Genomic DNA, 20,807 nt, shown 5'->3' on the forward strand with positions numbered 1-20,807 from the left:
CTTTGCTTATTTGTTTTTCTTTCGCGCGTAAACTATTCATCAGTTGTACTAAAATTTTACATGGACATTCTTACGGTCCCTGGGATGAATACATGGTTCCATTCTTATTCCGGAAATCCATCCGGGCTACGCCCCACTGGAGCAATTTTGAGACGACTTTAGTATGCTAATGGTTCTTCAGTATAGTTGAATTTTATCGACAATGTAGAACAATCACGATGTACAAATCATGATTTTAAAACTTGTTTTTATTACCTTTGTGTGTGCTATAAACAGATTTTAGTCTGATGATTACGAATTATAATAAAACCCCATAATCGATAAATGATGAAAAGTTATGGGTTGCCGCAAGGAAGATACTCTTTAAACTCTCATGTAGTTTGCAACAGCTGTAAACATGCATTTGTAGTTCAGAAAGCAAGACAAAAACACGACTTCTGGTACTACATGCCTATTTGCTTGACTCTAAATAAGCAGTTTAAAGAGAATGCTGTTCAGTTCACACAAATTGAAAGAGAGACTGACCTATTTACTCCTATTGTGCAGTTCCCGCAGGCTATGCTCTGTCATTACAAAATAGAATAAAGTGGCGGGACTGCACATTGTGCTACTTTGCAATAGCAATATTGCCACATAAATGTGATATTGTTATACTATAACAGAGATAGGTATCTAGCATGTGATAGCTTTGTCGTGGCTTTATCATCGTTTAACATACGATCGTTACTAGTCTAGACAATGTAGAATGTTTTAGTAATGCAATGTGAAAGCCGTTGGCCATAATTTTAAATTTAACAAACACTTTTAAAATTGAGAAATACGTTAAAGTTTTATATCTTTTAATACCAATAGCGCAACCTTGTGGGTATGGTGGTTATCACAAGATAACCGAATCAAGCAACGTCGAGCGTGGCTGCTGCTTGGATGTGTAACCGCTGAGCGATCCTGTCCTTGCAAGCAGCCCGCCTGCCCGGCCGTTGGTGGTGGTTTGGAAGTCACCTTTAAGCCGTTGGTCCCCAGGTTAAGTGTTAGAGAGGGCTTCTTAAATCTAACTTCTCATGGTAAAATACGACATTCTTTAACTTTTTTAATACTACAATACTGTATTTTAAGTGCTATTTTATTCGTATTTTTCAATAAATAGGTTAAATATTTCGAAATGTCGAAATACGTGACAGAACGCAACGACAGTGTTGACGCCGAGGCGGCCAATCAGAAGGTTATTAAAAAAGATAGTCACACACTTTGTTGTTCGTTATGTTTTTTTTTTTTTTTATATTTTAAAAACTATACACTTTTCTTTAACTAATAAAAAGCGTTTGGGTCCATACCAATCATATACATTTGAACGCTCGGTTACTGTAACACAACTTTGTTTATACAAGTACATTAACACAACATAGCCCATAAATAAAACTCATATTTTTAGTAAATCTAATCGAATTTTTCGAATAATTAATATATTTTTTACAAATTTAAATGTATAAGTATAGCTTTTTAGTCTTCATAAAATGCGACTTATTATATTTTGATCAGCCACAATTTGTATAGATCAAGGACATGTTCTATATATTATAATTATAACAAATTTAAACAATTTATTTGTGTCAAACTGTTGACGATAAAACCAAGTACATCAATAGTAGAGATATGTTGTTTCCTGAGATTCGATTTCGATGTATGTTTCCGGTAGTCTAACAGCCCTCGCGTTTTTTTACATTTTATCCTCCACCCTTGTTAGGCCGGAAATAACCACGCAAAACGGAAGTAAAAAGACCAAAAACGTAGGTAGTTACCCTGAATGATCCACCCTCATTATTCCCCTGCCCAAGGCTAACCTTGTCTCGTTATGTCGCGAATGTACTCTGCCGCCCCCTCATACAAACAGCCATTAAAGCTGACTAAATCTTGCCTCGTAAGCCAAGGGACACGAGTGGAGGAGGGGAATGGTTTAATTAAGTGTTTTCATACATTTTTGATGGGTTTTAATCTAAAATAATTAGTTTTTTAATTTTGTCAGCAGTAAATTTTATTTACACGTCATGACTATGTATTTTTTACTTAAAAGAGTATTAAAATTACAATGATCCACCTTATAGAACTTTGGTTGCTTCTCAATAGGCATTTTATTACTATTCATTCAAACGAAATATTAAAAAAAAATACTAAACATTTATATAACACTAGCTGTTTCCCGCGGATTCACACGATTTTCGTAATGTTTGCCCGTGTATGAGCACTTTTGGTTCAAGTGAATTATATTTCCAACGCCGATGTAGAGTTTCCCTTGTTGTCATCATCAAGAAAATCTGTCAGAAGTTTATATTTATAGCCATTGTACACGTTCATGTACTTCGTTCTACTACGTTCAACCAGAAATTGATTTAAAGACAAAAATTTAGCGCCTTCAAATAGTGTTTGGCTATTTCATATACGTAAAAATCTCATAATTGCAGTTTATAATGTGAAGGCGCTTTGAAAACTTTTATATTTTGCAGCGCAGGTGTTGAGTTACTACATCAATGAGCATAGCATATAAACCTTCTACTTGGAAAAAACATATGCATACAAATTCTCATAATGATCGGTTAAATATTTTCTGAGTCTACAAAGGACATATATATATATATATATATATATATATATAATATATATATATATATATATATATATATATATATATAAGTTTTAGTAAATTACTGTACAATTAAAACAAAGTGTTTTTAAAACATTGGCACTATATTTCGGTGAAAAACCGTCTTCAGGTGCAAAAATTGTATAAAATATAAAAATATAAAAGAAAACAGTATAAACGAAAGTAAATAAACAGTGAATAATCTGTTTATTGGCTGTAATACAATTGTTAATTTTGAAGTTTACAATTCAATTTTGACGAGAACATTAAATAAACAGTTTAATTTGCTTAAGAAATAGGTAGTTAAAGTAGGTTATCAAAATGAAGAAATTGTAGTTATTTACAGTATAAATTATTATACTTGGGAATCAACCTGAGTTTATTTTTGAATATACAAATGAACTGATATAACGGGGTATCTAAGTGCCCGATAAAATGTAACGAACGTTTTACCAACCAATCCACCAAATATCACATGTTAAAATATCAAATGATGGAACTCAGTTTTTATTGTATTGCTAGTACAAATTCAAATTTTGTATGATTTCCTCGTTCCCTATTTTAACTCATATAGGCAATGTAAAACCGTTCGCTAACGTGACCATCCATGACTCCATCACCGAACTCCATGTTCCTCTCACAGAAGTCTACAAATATCTAACTCAATATTCATCATGCATAATTTAAAGTCTATAGGCCAGTTCGTTCTCGAGATAGCGTGCGAACAGACAGACAGACAGACTTAAAAACAATAAATAAATTTCACTGCACCTCGAGTGATAAGCTTCGCTAACTTTCAGCCAATTAGTAACTGATTCCAGCGTACTCGGAGAAATAGATGACTAAATACAGTTACTAAAACTAGGACACATTATTGCAACATTTGAGTCCCAGACAAACGAAGTTAAACGAAAAGAAATGTTAAACTTAGACATAACAGCTTTTAAATCCCCCGGAGAAGTTTTAAATTTATGATGGGAGTAAAAGTGGTGAAAACGACTTTGATGAAGTAAATGTTCAGTCTTTCTTGTGAAATATTTCTTTGGAAGTTTTGTTTGTGTGGAACGTGAGGCTTATCTCAGCCTCGAACTTTCGCGAAACGTATAATAATAGTTTTTAAAGATTTTGTCATGTTCCCGAATCGAAGTTTTACTATTTGTACAAATTATTATATAACTAACTATATATTATAGGTGGAAAACATGTATTGTGAATGATCTTCTTTAAGTAGTCACAAAAGTATAAGCTAGAATATTATTTTTTAGTTTTGCACTTTCGATAATGAATCACGATGAAAATTTTAATATCTAATCAAATTAACGTGTAGAAAATAGTTTTTAGTAATCAGTGTAACTTGATGAATAGTATCTGATCTCTAATAATCGAGTTGGTGAGTCCCACCTCTTTCTTATAAATTAGGATGAGTGGTCTCTTATCTAGTAATCCATCGATTGGATGAGCTGTATCTCTTCTCTAGTAATCAGTTGACTGGGTGAGCCTTATCTATTCTGTAATAATAATTGGAATAGATGAGTTTTATCTCTTTTCTAGTAATCAGTTGACTGGATGAGTGGTAACTTCTTTCTACAAATCAATGCACTGGACGAGTAGTTCTTTTTTTTTCTAGTAATTAGTTAATTGACTGAGACGTATGTATTCTCTAATCATGTTGACTGCATTAGTTGTATTTTTTCTAGTAACAATCGATTGGATATGTCGCATCTCCTTTTTTAAAATCAGTGGACTGGATGAGTGGTGTCTGTTAACTAATAATCAATCGATTAGACGAGCTCTTTCTCTACTCTAGTAATCAGTTGACTGGATGAACCGTATCTCTTCTCTAGTAACCAATGGAGTAGATGAATCTGATCTTTTCTCTAGTAATCAATCACCTGAATGAGACATATCTTTTCTCTACTAACGTTGACTGGATGCGTTGTATTTCGTCTCTAGTAACAATCCACTGGATATGTCGCATCTTCTTTTTTCAAATCAGTGGACTGGATGAGCGGTGTCTCTTATCTAATAATCAATCGATTGGACAGACTGTATCTCTGATCTAGTAATCATTTGACTGGATGAACCGTATATTTTATCTAGTAACCAGTGGAATAGATGAATCTTATCTTTTCTCTAGCAATCAATTGACTGATGATTCGTATCTCTGTATAGAAATCAAATTATTTGGTTATTCTCTAGTAATCTAATTAGTAGTACACACTCGGTAGCACTTCAGGCGAACATCTAATTCCCTGTTGCTGGTAAGAATAATCTTTGTACCCCATCCATCTCGATTAAATTAGCTTGAAAGTTCATGGCTAGGAGTTAGGATCGTTATAGTACATCCTTACAACACCAAATATCCCTGCAATATCCTGATATCAGGAAGAATCACTAGGTGAAACCCTCTATCTGATCTAAGAGGAATGCTATGCCATTTCAAGAACAGTATCGAATAACTTTACATCACCGGGTATCCTCAAGTGAAGTGAAGGGGCTGGCAAGACGTTTCTTCAGCCAGTCTGTTCGCAGAATATCTCAAGAAAGAATTGAGTATGGGACTTAACTTCTATATCCACAATGTTGAGTTTAATAATCGTGCATTTGCCCCATGTTGTAGATTTTCGGAGAGGGTTAACTTATCAAGTCACCCAGATATATAGAACGTATGGAAATAGAATTGCACGGAACTTCATTTCTACATGGGCTAAGACTAATGTTGACTTTTAAGATTATATGTGTGTATATCTTTGTTTAAGAGCATGGTGCCTGTTCCTTTTTGCAGTTTGGCTGAGCGTTAGCGAAGCCTACCATTCTGCATCATAGCTCAAGAACAAATTGGCCTATAGGTTTTAAATATTGTACGAAAATATATTTTAACGTATATTTAACAAGGGTGTGTCGTACTTCTACCTTGTCTTAATCTGAGATCAGTACAGGGTGAAAATCTTATTTCCGTACCCAGTCTATCCTGTTGAACCTAACGTGTAAGGTCGTGGCATATTAGGTTAGTCATTTTTTCCCCTCGACTAAGACAGCAGAAAAAAGAGACAGCCTTAGTAAAACTGCCTTTAGTAGACAGCGTAAGTAACAACTAAAAAGGACATATATGAGTGCTTTGCGACAATTTCAGCTCCAAGAAAGAGAACCGGCTGTCAGAAAGATAATGAATGCATACAAGCACTGAACTGTATAATTTATTCATGATACAAGTCTAGACTGCAGTGTTACAGCGCCGTACGCGCCGACACACTGGCGCTAGACCCCGTTGCACTGTATCATTGTCACGGCCTGACAGTTAAATCCCTCCGGTATACCACCTGCCACCTACACTACAGGAAACGGTCTCCACATCCGAGTCGGCCACGGATGAGCCCCTCTTTCACAAAACAAAACTCGTATTCTCTTTAAAAGTAAAGTGTTACAAATTGTGCTGCCCTGACTACCCAAAATTGTCGCTAAACGATTTCGATTACTTATACTAATTGCACTTTATAATTTGTATTGTTATAATTTTGCAATTTAAAGACTAGAATATTTACTATAACTTATCTAATTATTGCAAACAATAATATATTTCTTACTGTTCTGCATAAAAGACGTTCACTTCCTGGATAAAAATTATATTGTTAATTTAATGTTTTTGAAATAAAAAAGGAGAAGCCTACATTCTTTTAGGCCTTATTCAGCCCGTCCTTATAGACCACTGGCCTGAGCGAGGATCTTATCAAACAGGATAAGGAGAGTCGATACAGTAAAAGGTCGATGGTACTGATAAAAAGTGCTTCGGTCACAGGCAGGATTTGAACCTGCGCTATCTCTAACTCAGACTCAAAGTCCAACGTCTTAGACCTCTCGGTCCTCGGCATTCCCTAAGTAATGTTTTATTAAATAAATTATTTATTTATAAGGTATTGCCAATTATTATTTTTGTGTACTTTCTAATTTTCTTCACTGTACAGATTACATAGTATTAATTTGATATTTGATGTTATAATGATATGGATTTCTAATTCGATCTCTTGATGTATTTGACATGTATTGATAAAGCATTTTACATTACCTTTCCACTATAATATTTATAGGCAATGCGGCATGGAATGGTCTATCGAAGATAACTGTTCGGTTGGAGAAAATAAATACAAAAGTCCACTCTAATACTTAGCACAAGCTTTGATTGTGTAACAGTCTATGACAAGATGTCGCATCCAATACTGAGATCTGTTACTATTAGTTTTTAAACGCTCTCTTGCGGCGAATAAAACAAACAGTGATTATAAATACGTTACAGAAAAGTACTAAATGTAAATCTGGCACTAATACAAAATAAGCAATATTTTAAATTGAATTGATAAAAGCGAGATAATTACTATTAGAATGGGTTACAACTCTAAACCAAATATTTAATATAGTAGTGCTGTCTATGATCTGTGAAGCAGATTCGGTTAACCGAACAAGCAACGTCTATTCTCTGGAAAGTCAGTGGAATAGGAGAACGCTGCCTTTCTGATTTTCTGGAAATGACCTTACACAGGGGCGTAGCCAGCTGATGGTCCGGGGGGAGGGGAGTGGCAAGCCGATATGGAGAATGAGAAAAGTATTATATTGGTTGGTTCTTTTTTGATTCGGTCAATTAAAACATAATATTCGAGGGTTGTTTTGTAAACTTCTAAACCACTCCAAAGAACAACAGGCAGGTCAGACTTAGGACTTAAGTTGCTTTAAATTTGGTACATTTTTCAGAATACTGTATCGGGAAATGTGTAGTAAGAAATGGTCGAGAGTATTCTCTGGATTACCAAACTCCTTCGGAATGTCACTTTTTTCTTATTCCCGGCATCTACAGTCTCTTTAAGTTTAACTTTATCTTAAGTTGATAAGTTTTTGGTTTTGCCATCACTTTCACTCGAATTACTGTCACAGTTTAAAATATAACGCGAACAGTTCACTGAGTTAAAATTTGCTCGAACCACGGTAATGTCCAAATCAAACGGAGAGTGGAGTGGTGATTCAGAACTGGCGATAACAGAAAACAAAGGAATATCGATGGTGGAGATCAAGTCTCGACATGAAAAATCGGTACTGTACTTCGCTTCGTTGCGCTGATAAACTGAAACTTCGATATTTAGAGGTTAACAGAAAGCAAAAATTAAAGGTAAAAGTTCGATATATTGAGGTTATTTACGTACAATATTCGATTTATAGAGGTACAATTAGCATAGAAGTACATTCAAGGAAAATGACAAAACATCTATTTATCAAGAAATTCGATACATTGAAGTTCGATTTATCAAGGAATTCGATATATCGAGGTTCGATTTATCAAGGAATTCGATATATTGAGGTTCGATTTATCAAGGAATTAGATATATTGAAGTTCGATTTATCAAGGAATTAGATATATCGAGGTTCGATACATCAAGTTTCCACTGTATATTCATATTATACATTGGCAATTTCCTAACTATTTTTATAAAATGTCTAGAATAAAATAAAAATACATCGGAGTATTAATTGATCAACAGAACAGAACAGAGGTCTTACTAACCGATCCAAAAAAGTAACTGTAAAGACGATGGCCTAGTGGTTTAAGCTTCGTTGGATTTTGTACCTGAGATAGCGCAGGTTCAATCCAGTCTGTGATCGTTGTACTTTACGTCAGACAATCTTGTACTGTATCAACTCTTCCCCTTTTCTGTTTGGTAAGATCCTTGCACAGGCTAGTGACCCACGAAGACGGGAAGATGGGGCTTAAAAAGCGAACTGCCCTTTCCTAAAAAAATCATATCATTTAGTGTAAACATGATGATTTAGTGTAAAACTTAACAACTACAGTCGTATGACAAAACGACTGTGGTTGTTAAGTTTTAAATTTTATTTATTCTGCGATGTTCTCGTGGCCATCATGGCTATCCCCATAGACCAACGTAAAATGCTAGAATTATATTTTTATTTTTGACCCCAATAAGAATAAATATTTCTTTGAACCAACAGGAATGTATGAACCAAGTTTCAAATCTGTAGGATCTTTCTATGAAGAGTCATTGCACATATGGACAGACCGACAGACACGATTCTAAGAAGGTCCTATCCTTTTTGTTTTTACCAATGGCCCAATGCAGCGGGTACATCGGTTATCGCAAGATAACCGGGATCAAGCAATGTCGACCGTGGCTGCTGCTTGGATGGGTGACAGCAGAGCGATCCTGTCCTTGTAAGCAGCCCGCCTGTCCGGCCGTTGGTGGTTGTTTGGAAGTCACCTTTAAGCCGTTGGTCCCCAGGTTAAGTGTTATAGAAGGCGTCTTAGCCCTAATTTCGCCTGGTAAAATAAGACATCTTTACTTTACGATGGAAGGATTGGAAATAAAACAAGATTTACCACTTACCATCAGTTGGTAACACTAGGTTTCGTGATCTGCAATCTGATGTCCTCCTCAGGTGGATAACTAACATGACACACAAATACAATCTAGGTTAAAATAAACAAATCAGTTCATAGCGTTGTAACTCGCATAATCAGGAACCACAACGATGATGTGTAACTCCATGAACAATATCTCTAAAAGATGCATTTGATAAAAATGAAACACTACTTAATAAAACCTTATCATTTATAATCTATGTAGGTAACAATAGGTCTGCACTGAACGACCTATCACTTAGAACTGACCACAGGCCAATAGTAAATGGCGATCATCACGGCAGAAACAACATTGCGGCAGAACAGGAAACGGAAACGGTTGTTTATTATTGATTCATTACAGATGAACTTATGAAAACCATAATATGATTCCGAATTGGTTTACTTAAAATTTCTAATCCTTTGATACTTTAGGTTCTATTGTTGGTAATTTTTCAGAGTTTGCAACCAAAGTGGCCTAATTTTTACTGATAAATAAATCACATACATTTTAAATAGCGTGAAGCACATCCTCATTGAAATGTGCTTATATCTTTCATAATCAGCAGTCCAAGTTGTGGCACGCTGAAATTATCATAAGTATAATCAGGAAGTCTCGCAAAGGAAGTTCCTAAATTTCAGGCACGGATCATGAGAAAATGTAATCAGGTTTATTTGGAACCACGAGGAGCATGGAATTGAAAATATGCAAATAAACAGAACGCGACGGGAATGGAAAGGTGTTGGTGTGATTGCGTTGGTTCAGGGTAACCGGGGGTGGGGAGGGGGGATGGTGTGAAATGAGGAGTAGAGGGGTGTCAGTGTTCACACAATTAGTCTGCGGCCGTCATTAACAAGGTACAACCTGACACGTCATGTTCGCATTATTTTCCGAGGTCCAGTTCACTAGTGACCCGTTTCATACGGTAGCCTGAAATTAACATGCTTAAAATTCATCTCATCTATTCATACATGGTAAAAAACAGAAATGAAAACTTGTCCAACTTAAGAGTTATACGTTGTACTTAAACAATAGAAGGTAGGAATATACCTCCACATACGTGTTGCGTAACAGGCTTCCCTGAAGTTGCATCCAAAATTTAAAATCTACAGTTTCGTCCATTCTAGAGGTGACCTTCAAACAGGTCGTCACAAAATCACGTAAAACATAAATTTTTACAAACTCCCGACGAAAAAAGAGAAATTGTGCCAGCCAACTGAGTGATCGGCGTCTACAGCGTTCAGCTAAGTTCCATGGCTGGACGTACACCATGGTATAACTTATTTAAAGTCTACAGATGGAATCATTCTAGAGGTATCTTTCCACGTGATACACTGACAGTTTATTTAATTAAGTTAGGTTTCACAGTAATGTTTAAATAAACTAAGTTTTGGTGAGTTAGGGGTGGTACAACAATACAAGACTGGAATGGACTCTTATCACCGAATTTAAATATTGTCTTTCCACTCTCTTTATTTTTTTACATATGTATTGACATTTCATATGGTTGTTTTTTTTCTGCTATTTTCTCTCTGCCAGTATGTTACGTTTAAAACGAATCAAAATATATATACTAACACTCTGCCTAATCTCGTGGAGAGACATGCATAATCATCGAACTCAGTGAAGCGTTGCTAATATATAAATGAAGCGTCATACAAAGTTTCAAATCTGTTGGCCAGTTCGTTTTCGGGATATCGTGCGGATATTCAGACAGATACAGGCATACAAACAGACTTGAAATTTTTCTAGCTCCACGAGTGATAGACCAATTATGTGATCATAACTGGTCGGTGATTGGTCAAGCTTCAGCCAATCGCGATTAAGCTCCGCCCCCTTTACAGACGACTGCTTATTATTGGCAGTTTCGGTTTAATATCTGTTGACTGAAGACGAATCTTCACTGCGAGGCCGAAATATTCCAAGTACTTATATTGTGTAAGCAATGTTTGAACGTGGTGTAAACAGGATCATTAGTTTTCCGATCTCTTGTGTGAAAACTAATAGTCAAGTAGTAATTATAGTCAAGTACGATGGAGGTACGTCCTTGCCATTCTCTGTCCCCTCAGGTGTACCACAGGGATCTCATCTGGGCCCACTGCTTTTTAACCTGTTTATCAATGATATTTCTAGTGCAATATCATCGAAGTTTCTTCTGTTTGCTGATGATATTAAGGTTTTCAGCAGGGTTACATCTCCTCATGACCAAGAGGAACTCCAACATTCCCTTGACAGGATAAGTAACTGGTGCAGAGTAAATGCTATGGAGCTTAATATAGCCAAGTGTCTTGTCATCAGCTACACTCGGAGCAACACAGCCAGGCCCTTTGACTATTTCTCTAAATGGATCCCCTCTTAAGATAGTAGACAGAGTCAGGGACCTCGGAGTTATTATGACACCCTCCCTAAGCCCTTACGAACACATAATGCATGTTACAAATAAGGCCTCTTCTATGCTTGGGTTTATTGCCCGAACTTGCAAAGACTTCAGATCCCCCTCTACATTGGCTATCCTCTATAAGACTCTTGTGCGTCCTTTGTTGGAGTACTGTTCCGTTGTTTGGTCTCCATATCAAGCAGGCCACATTGTGCTGCTGAACAGAGTACAGGTGCGTTGCTTAAGACTTCTTGGAGTCAAACTGGGATATAATTATCTTGCAACCCCCGTCGCTGAGATTGAGATGCTATATGGACTGCAACCTCTCCAGGAAAGAAGAAAATATATTGATATTTTATTCCTGTACAGGCTGGTGAACGGCTTCCTCGACTGCCCTCATCTAGTGTCGGATATAGACTTCTCTATACCAAGAGGTACCCGCTCTAAGACACTTTTCTGCAGAAGATTTAGGCCCACATATTATGCATCAAACCATGGAATATGCAGACTTCTAAAACTGGGTAGCGAGGCAGCGCACATCGACTTTTTTCACGATTCAAGATACACCCTGAAAAACAAATTATTAAATGTAAACACCTAGCACATGCTTAAACAGATCCACTTACAGTAACTAACAGCTACGATTGTATTAATTATTGATAGTATATTGTTGAGTTTCTAAATTTTATTAATGTTATTGGTCAACTATTTATTTATCGTTGCTGTTACTGTATTGTTATTATTTCCTTGTTATTTATTGTTGTTTTTGTTATTTATATTTATAGTATATCACTCTGTTATTGCCTATGTTGTTCAAGTTAGAGCTTACATAAGACTGTGTATATTGATTATGATTTGTCATCTTGATTGCTAAGTACTTGATTTGTTGAATTACTTTTGTAAAAATGGTGGAACCGTTGAAATAAATAAATAAATAAATAAATAAATAAATAAAACGATTCGATAACATCCAAACAACAAAAAATGGAGTTTTATTTCATATTTAGTTTAGGTTGAGATACTCCGTTCTTTGCTATTTTACTTGCAGAAGGGCAAACATTTATCATATAATTGTCAATATTTAATTACAAATGATCATCGATCAGAGAGATCAATCAAATGACAGGCATTGTATCTGTATCAGGGCCACTGCACCCAGACGGAACTACCCCTGTCCACCACCCACCCACCCACTGCTACCCTCAGCCTAGATTAAGCAGTTAAACTATATGCGTTTATAATCCTTATAGAAGAAAGTTTAAAACTGTTAATGTATTGTATATTCAGTTTGGTATTTAGAATTCCTGTAAATTATTGTCTTGTAGATTGTAAGCTTTTGTAAGTGGTTGTTTCCTTAATTTGAAGCGGTTTTGGATTTCGAAGTGTTGAAATTTAAAAAAAGCATAAATTGTCATTAAAGCCGAAAAGCCTGAAGTCACAGAGGTTTATTTTGTAGTGTGTTGTTCAGCGTAAAAAAATAAATAATAACTCCTTATTTACTTCATTACGGGAATGTTTTAATATCATTTTTAATATCAAGTTTTAATGTGAATAAAATAAATTTCGATCTGAGTTTAATTTAAGTGTTTGGGTATCAAACCACTTTAAATTAAATTGTTATTGCTTCCAAAAACATCGCATTTGATCGTTTAAGAGTGTTCGGTGTAATACAGTGATGCGAAAATCACAATTTTACATCGATAGCACAATGTCAATAGAATGGGCTTCACTCCAATGTAGCCAGCCCATCCGGAATTTGATTAGCGAATGAATGAATCTAATTTCAAATGAAATATTCAGTTCATCTTTGTCGAAATCTGATAAATGAGAGGGGCGAATCGAGGTGCATCGATTTATAATTCAGTGATACAACATTGTTTGTGAGAAACAAAGGTATCATTTAACGTCAAATGCTGTGATACAGATATGATGTATATTAGTAGTCCTTCCGGTTTAGCCAGAAGAAGTAGGTAGATTTTGTGACAACTGAAATATTAATAATTTGTTTATCGCGGGATTTACTGTACTGTACACAATATCTTGAAAACTGTTTGATATGAAAAAATATTCGTTTCGGCTTAGTGGAAATAAAAGTAGATAGCTGTATTTCAGAAGTGGATGTCATCTCAGCGTATAAAACTGATGATGCATAATTTGTTGAGAGATTTGCATACGGTACACGGATGGTACAGTGACGGTCAAGGTTGGCATTTTATAGGTTTGTAACACACATATTTAGAAACCTTGCAATATAGCATGGCTATAACCATATATATTTTGGTAAATACTCATGGACGTAATTTAGTTACAATTAATCCGAAATTATGTTTGAAAAAATTTTTGTTACAGCATTCAACGTTAACGTGTACTTTGAAACCTTAAGAGTTATAGAAAAATAAGTAAGAACACACGTTATTCTTGAGAAAAAACTGAGGAAAAAAAACAGTTGTTTTGTGATATAATGCACAATAACTATGCGAGTATAATATTATAGAGTATGGGAGTGCCGATGGCCTAACGGTTTAAGACGTTGGACTTATCAGAGTTAGAGATAGCGCAGGTTCAAATCCTGTCTGTGACATAGCACTTTTTATCAGTACCAGCGACCTTGTACTGTATGGACTCTCCCCCTTATTCTGTTTGATAAGATCCTCGCACAGGACAGTTGCCCTTGAGGAATAAGGCATAAAAGAGGATCGGCTTCTCCTTTAAAAAAAAAAAAAAAAAAAAAAAAAAAACTTATATAGAACTATTCTTTTTACAAACTTTGAATGGGCGCCATCTTGAAAACTCAAGAGATATAAAAAGTGAAATAATAGAAGTTGTTTATTATTACGCAACAATATATGTAACAATACATTAGTTTGAGTCGAAGTTGGGAATTAGGTTAGTTAAACCTTTTCTCGAATGTGAATGGCCGCCATATTGGATTTTTAATCGGTTGAGAATGGCTAACGAACTCATCCATACTATGTGCAAATACTGCCTTTGTACCAAGTCGTCTGGATATTTAAAGAATTGCGACAGTTATCGTGTTCACAAACTCGCATTATATTACTGCCTATTACTAGCCTATTACGTAGTGTGTGGTTAAACAGTTGATACTTTAATTGGCCACACAATTTGATAGAGTAACATTAGAGACATCTAGTTTGAACAATTCATCTTCTTTTTATAATACCTTTAAAATGAGGTGTCACTTCCTAGGGCTTCTACTTACAAGTTTTGACTTACCCACAAAATACCCCATTTGGTAGTGGGGGGGGGGGGGGGGGGAGAGAAAACTTTTCATACATCCAAAGCTCCGTCTCTATTCATGAGAAAGTAACTTGGGGGGGGACTTCTAAGAGACCGTATATATATATATATATTTCGGATTATGGTGATTTTGAACTCTGGGGGTCATAATTGGAGAAAACCCCAAAAATCGCCTAGACATCCCCTAATGAGGGCGATTTAAATATATGGATTTCCATGAAAGATTAAAATGACAGATTTAAATAAATTTCAATAAAATAGAACGAATGTTTGGTAGAGTAATTTATTTGTGGTGTTCACAATTTACTACGTAACTGTAATTATAACTAGTTTAAAATAAAACATTACTATAAGAATAAATTGTTATTGCTACTGTTTGTAGAGTAGTATAGAATAAATATAATAACAAACATAATTATATACTAGAGCGATTCGTTAATCTGATACATAAATGTATTTCCTTTCCATTTCAGGTTTTAACGACGCTTTTGAGACCTTGATTTGTAAAGCAGTGGAAATCCGATACACACACGGGTTTTATTAATTTCCTGTCACAAAGACAAACCGGGTTGTAATCTACGTCAGAGTTACAAATCAACAAAATAAGCTGGTTTTGTGGCAGTGTTTCCTTCCAATTCTGACACCAACCTATTACATTTCCCCTCTCCCCCTCCCCTCTCGTTTTATCCCAGGGAAGATTAAGGGCTCCATTATCAGAAATGATGACTTCGGCAAATGTTTCAACAGCTCAATATCTTACGGCACTAGCTCATGTTTTGCTGCGATCACAACAGCTTCAGCAATTCCAGTTTCCCTTTTGTCAACATGTTTTTGGAGCAGATATAAAATATATAGTACGGAAAAATGCTTATACCGTTTTATAAAGTGTTCGCTGCTTTGCATAATTTATACAAATGATTTTTAAATCTTTTGGTGGGTACCTAAGTTAAAATTTAAATCTTTTCAAGACGAATGTTTCTGAAGATTGTAAACCAAGAATTTATAATAATTGCAATGCTAAAAGAAAATGACAAAACATCCAAATACCAAAAATGTTCTAATAATTATTAAAATCAATTTCAGTTAACTAAAAATAAAAATAAAACATTTTTAGCTTCTTATCCCGTAGATTTTAAGTAACTTTAGGGTGAAACTAAGTATTTATTACAAGTCACATATTTCTTCAAAATAAAAATATATGGTTCGCTATACATTTTACAGTATACAAGTTTGTCTAACAAATACGCACAGAAATATTCAAGACATAAACTAAGCACCAGCCTGGGAACATATTCGAAAATTATCGATTTAAAAATATAGTGTGAAATAGAACAAAAACAATTCAGTGGATTTTTTTATTTCATTACCTTAGAGGCTTCTTTCAATACAAAGGCATTTTTAATTCATACGGACTAAAGGGTTTTAAGAACAATCGAACCCGTGACTTCCGTTGGGAACCATATCCTTACCACTATCAAGGTCTAAACAAAAAAACTGTACAATTTAAAACAACAGAAGTACTTACATGCACATCCTCCACATCCGTTTTACATACTCATGTAGTGTCAGCTGGTCAGCTGATTTAAAAATATAATTTATTTTAGTATTGTAAAAGATATAGACCACCTGTTTTGCTTTGGTCATTATTATAAAGTTAGTTATCATCTTCTCTCTGTAAATACAATACTATTATTTTGACTAATTACATATCTTTAATTTCTTAATTAGGGAATTATTTAGTAACATATCATTCTCTATATTGGTGACCCCGAAAAAGAGGACAAATTATTCAAGACCCGCTTTTATTCACATTCAATGGAAGATTTGCAAAGGCAAAACGACATTTTGCGGACTCAAGTTGAAGATCTGCAATGTCATCTTCAAGGTCAGCAAGAAAACAATGCTGAAGAGATTCACCATCCTGCTAACCAGGACAATGAACATGCGGAAACTGATATACAAACTGCAGCCTCACCCCAACGTGTCAGTGACACGAAGTGACAAACTTCCACCCTTTTGGCCCGAAGATGTGGAACTATGGTTTGCACAAGTCGAAGCTCAGTTTACCATCGCCCATGTTACACAGGAGAATACAAGATTTGCATACGCTGTAAGTCAGCTAGAAGGTCGCTACGCTCATGAGGTAAGGGATATAATTAAAGCTCCTCCTGTAGCCAACCCTTACACGCGTCTCAAAACCGAACTTATCCAAAGGCTCTCTCTCAGTACCAATCAACGACTAAAACAAATTCTGACGGAGGAAGAAATGGGATCTCGTAAACCATCTCAATTCCTTCGTCATCTACTATCACTTTCCGGTAACACTCCAGTACATGAGGATCTTATTCGTCAACTATGGATCACTCGCCTACCATGCCAAGTCCAAGCAATACTGCAGGCACAACCTCAAGAAACAGTCACTAGAGCAACTAGCTCATGTTGCTGACAAGATATTTGAGGTAAGCCCATCAATCCCTTTGAGTACAGTTCAAAGCACCGCAACTCCGAATGTAAGTGTATTTACTTTGCCATCTACAGTGTGTTCTCTCAACCGTAAAACTGTAAATATTGACTCAGAACTCACCTTGGTCATAAAGGAATTGACGGATAGGATTTCTCAGATCGAGACAGCACTCTCAGCTCATCATCCTGGATCTCGCTCAGACTTACACGGCCAGGATGGTTCTAAATCATTATCCAGCTCCTCCGATATATGTTGGTATCATTTTAAATATGGTAAAAAAGCTAATAAATGTATCAAGCCATGTAAATTTTCTTTAAACTCCAACAGCAGTCAATAATGGCGTCTACTGGCTGCTCAACTGGATGACGACGCCTTCTCATCAGTGACCGGGTTACTGGTACTAAATTTCTCATAGACACTGGTTCTGATCTCTGCTGCTACCCACGTCACCTACTACAAAACAGACCACAACGCGTCGACTACGACTTGGTTGCAGCAAACTCATCACAAATTCACACCTACGGTTTTAGAAATTTTGGTCTAAATCTAGGTTTGCGACGCATCTTTGCATGGAAATTCATCATCGCTGATGTCACCATGCCCATCATTGGATCTGATTTTCTTGCTCACTACGGACTTCTTCCTGACTGTCGCAATCAACGCTTGATTGACTCAACAACTAATTTAACAGTAAGATGTCAAACTTCTGATGCCTCTGTTCCTAGTGTGAAGACCCTCACCGAGTCCTCTCTATTCCACGCTGTGCTTGCTGAGTTTCCTACCCTCACTCGTCCGGCTGGAACACCTCGTGAGGTGAAGCATAATACGTTACACTTCATCAAGACGACGCCTGGCCCTCCAATCTCTTGCCGACCTCGCCGTCGTGCACCTGATCGCCTTAAAATCGCCAAAGCCGAATTCGATAGTATGGTCCAAGAAGGGACTGCCCGACGCTCTGATGGACCTTGGTCGTCTCTTCTGCACTTAGTTCCTAAGAAGACTGATGGTTGGCGACCGTGTGGTGACTACCGTGCTCTAAACGCTAGAACCATTCCTTACAGCTCTCCGGTACGTCACATTCATGACTTCAATCATCAAATTCGTGGGTGCACAACATTTTCGGTCATTGATCTAGTAAAAGCTTACACCCAAATACCAGTAAACCCTGACGACATCCCTAAGACGGCCATAACCACACCTTTCGGTTTGTTCGAATTTCCCTTCATGGGGTTTGGACTCAGAAATGCTGGACAGACATTTCAGAGATTTATCGACGAAGTGGTTTCAGGACTTGATTTTTGTTTCCCATACATTGATGACATACTTATTTTCTCACAAACATCCGAACAACATCAAGATCACCTCCGTATCCTTTTTCAAAGACTCACAGACTATGGAATCCTTGTCAACGCTAACAAATGTGTCCTTGGATTTCCAATAGTTACCTTTCTAGGCTACGAAGTATCTGCCAGTGGTACTAGACCTCTTCCCGATCGTATCACCGCTCTTCAGACCTTCGCCCGCCTGGAAACTGCCAAAGGACTACGTCGTTTTCTGGGCATGATTAATTTTTATAGAAGATTCATTCCTTCTGCATCTCAACACCAAGCACCACTTCACTCTGCTCTTGCAGGCCTCAAAGGAATTCAGAAGATAACCTGGACCACCGAGTTAGAACAGGCCTTCATCAATTGCAAGGAGAATCTATCTCAAGCAACTCTGCTCAATCACCCTGACCCAAACGCTCCACTCGGACTTTTCACTGACGCCAGCACCTCATCTGTTGGGGCATGCCTTCAACAACTCGTCAAGAATGAATGGCAACCACTTGCTTTCTTTTCTCAAAAGCTTACTGCAAGACAAATAGAGTGGCCCGCCTACTACCGTGAACTCTATGCCGTCTACTCATCGGTACATCATTTTAGACACATTTTAGAAACTCAACGTTGTACTATATTCACTGATCATAAACCATTGACATTTGCTTTCCAACAGAGAAAGGATAAACTTCCTCCTGTTCAAGTCAATCAACTATCATTTATTGCCCAATTCACTACTGACATTCAGCACATATCTGGATCTGCAAACATCGTTGCCGATACTTTCTCACGTGTCGATGCCATTTCAGGAATCACAACTGTCGACCACTGTACTCTTTCACAGGCTCAACAAGAGGACACTGAACTTCAAGATCTTTTGAACCGTGACACAGCATTGAAGCTCAAGAGAATCACTCAAGAGAGTCCCTGGTTCAAACGTTGACCTCTTCTGTGACACTTCTAATCCTTCACTCCGACCATTTGTACCTGCTCCTCTCAGACGACTGGTTTTTGACTCTCTACACAACTTAAGTCATCCCGGCATCAAAGCTTCAGCTCGCCTCATATCTCAACGTTTTGTTTGGCCTAATATTCAGCGAGATTGCCGCACTTGGGCCCAAACTTGTCAGCTCTGCCAACGTGCCAAAGTTTCACGCCACGTTCACAGTCCACTTGGAACAGTCAATCCACCATCTGCTCGTTTTCGTCACATTCATGTAGACATAATTGGACCACTCCCACCAGCTGGCCCGTACCGATACTGTTTGACCGTTATTGACAGGTTTACCAGATGGCCAGAAGTTCACCCACTTCAGCAAATCACTGCTGAGGAAGTCGCCGAAGCTTTGGTGAACTGTTGGATATCCCGTTTTGGATGCCCAGAACGTATCACAACGGATCAAGGTCGTCAATTCGAATCTGGACTTTTCAAACGTCTCACCTCTACATTTGGGATTGAACGTCTACGGACCACCAGTTATCACCCACAAGCCAATGGTATGGTCGAACGTTTTCACCGTCATCTAAAAGCGGCCATCATCTGTCACCCGGAATCAAGCTGGCTCCAAGCCCTCCCTCTAGTTCTGCTTGGTATCCGAAACGTATACAGAGAAGATTTAACAACGTCCTCTGCTGAACTAGTATACGGAGAACCCTTACGTCTACCTGGATCACTCCTTGCTAGCCCTCCGGGGTTGGGACGCAGTGAAGACATCTCTGACCTTGTTGTCAGGCTGCAACGTCAAACATCTCGCCTTCAACCTGTCTCTGGCTCAGCTCACAGCAAACCTCAGACATTTGTCTTCCAGGAATTATCAACATGCACTCATGTTTTCTTACGTGACGATACTGTGCGTCGAGCCCTGCAACCTCCCTACAGCGGACCTCACAAAGTGCTCAGCCGTGACGACAAAACTATGACCATCCAGATCGCAGATAGAAGCTCTAAAGTAAGCATTGACAGAGTGAAGCCTGCTTACATTCTACCTGACCCTTCCCCACAGCCTCAACCAAGAAGCACCCACACACCGGCACACAGCATCGGTACACCTGCTGCAGACCCGGACAACGCAACACCAGAGTGCGCTACCAGATTTGGTCGCAATGTGCGTTTACGGCTTGCTCCCTGACTTCCAGTCTCCCTAGGGGGCTCATGTAGTGTCAGCTGGTCAGCTGATTTAAAAATATAATTTATTTTAGTATTGTAAAAGATATAGACCACCTGTTTTGCTTTGGTCATTATTATAAAGTTAGTTATCATCTTCTCTCTGTAAATACAATACTATTATTTTGACTAATTACATATCTTTAATTTCTTAATTAGGGAATTATTTAGTAACATATCATTCCCTAT

General features: G+C 37.2%; 1 protein-coding gene across 1 annotated transcript; it reads left to right on the forward strand.

Moving 5' to 3' along the window:
• Positions 1–19,953: 19,953 nt before the first annotated feature.
• On the forward strand, positions 19,954–20,583 carry LOC124366902. The gene has a single exon (XM_046823501.1). It carries the CDS (start codon positions 19,954–19,956, stop codon positions 20,581–20,583), a length of 630 nt encoding a protein of 209 aa, XP_046679457.1.
• Positions 20,584–20,807: the final 224 nt, after the last annotated feature.

Source organism: Homalodisca vitripennis, chromosome 7 (assembly GCF_021130785.1).
Source record: "Homalodisca vitripennis isolate AUS2020 chromosome 7, UT_GWSS_2.1, whole genome shotgun sequence".
NCBI classification, from domain to species: domain Eukaryota; kingdom Metazoa; phylum Arthropoda; class Insecta; order Hemiptera; family Cicadellidae; genus Homalodisca; species Homalodisca vitripennis.

Bases quoted from the DNA above. Each gene is read 5' to 3' on its own strand.
- LOC124366902 (XM_046823501.1), top strand. From the start codon at position 19,954: ATGGTCGAACGTTTTCACCGTCATCTAAAAGCGGCCATCATCTGTCAC.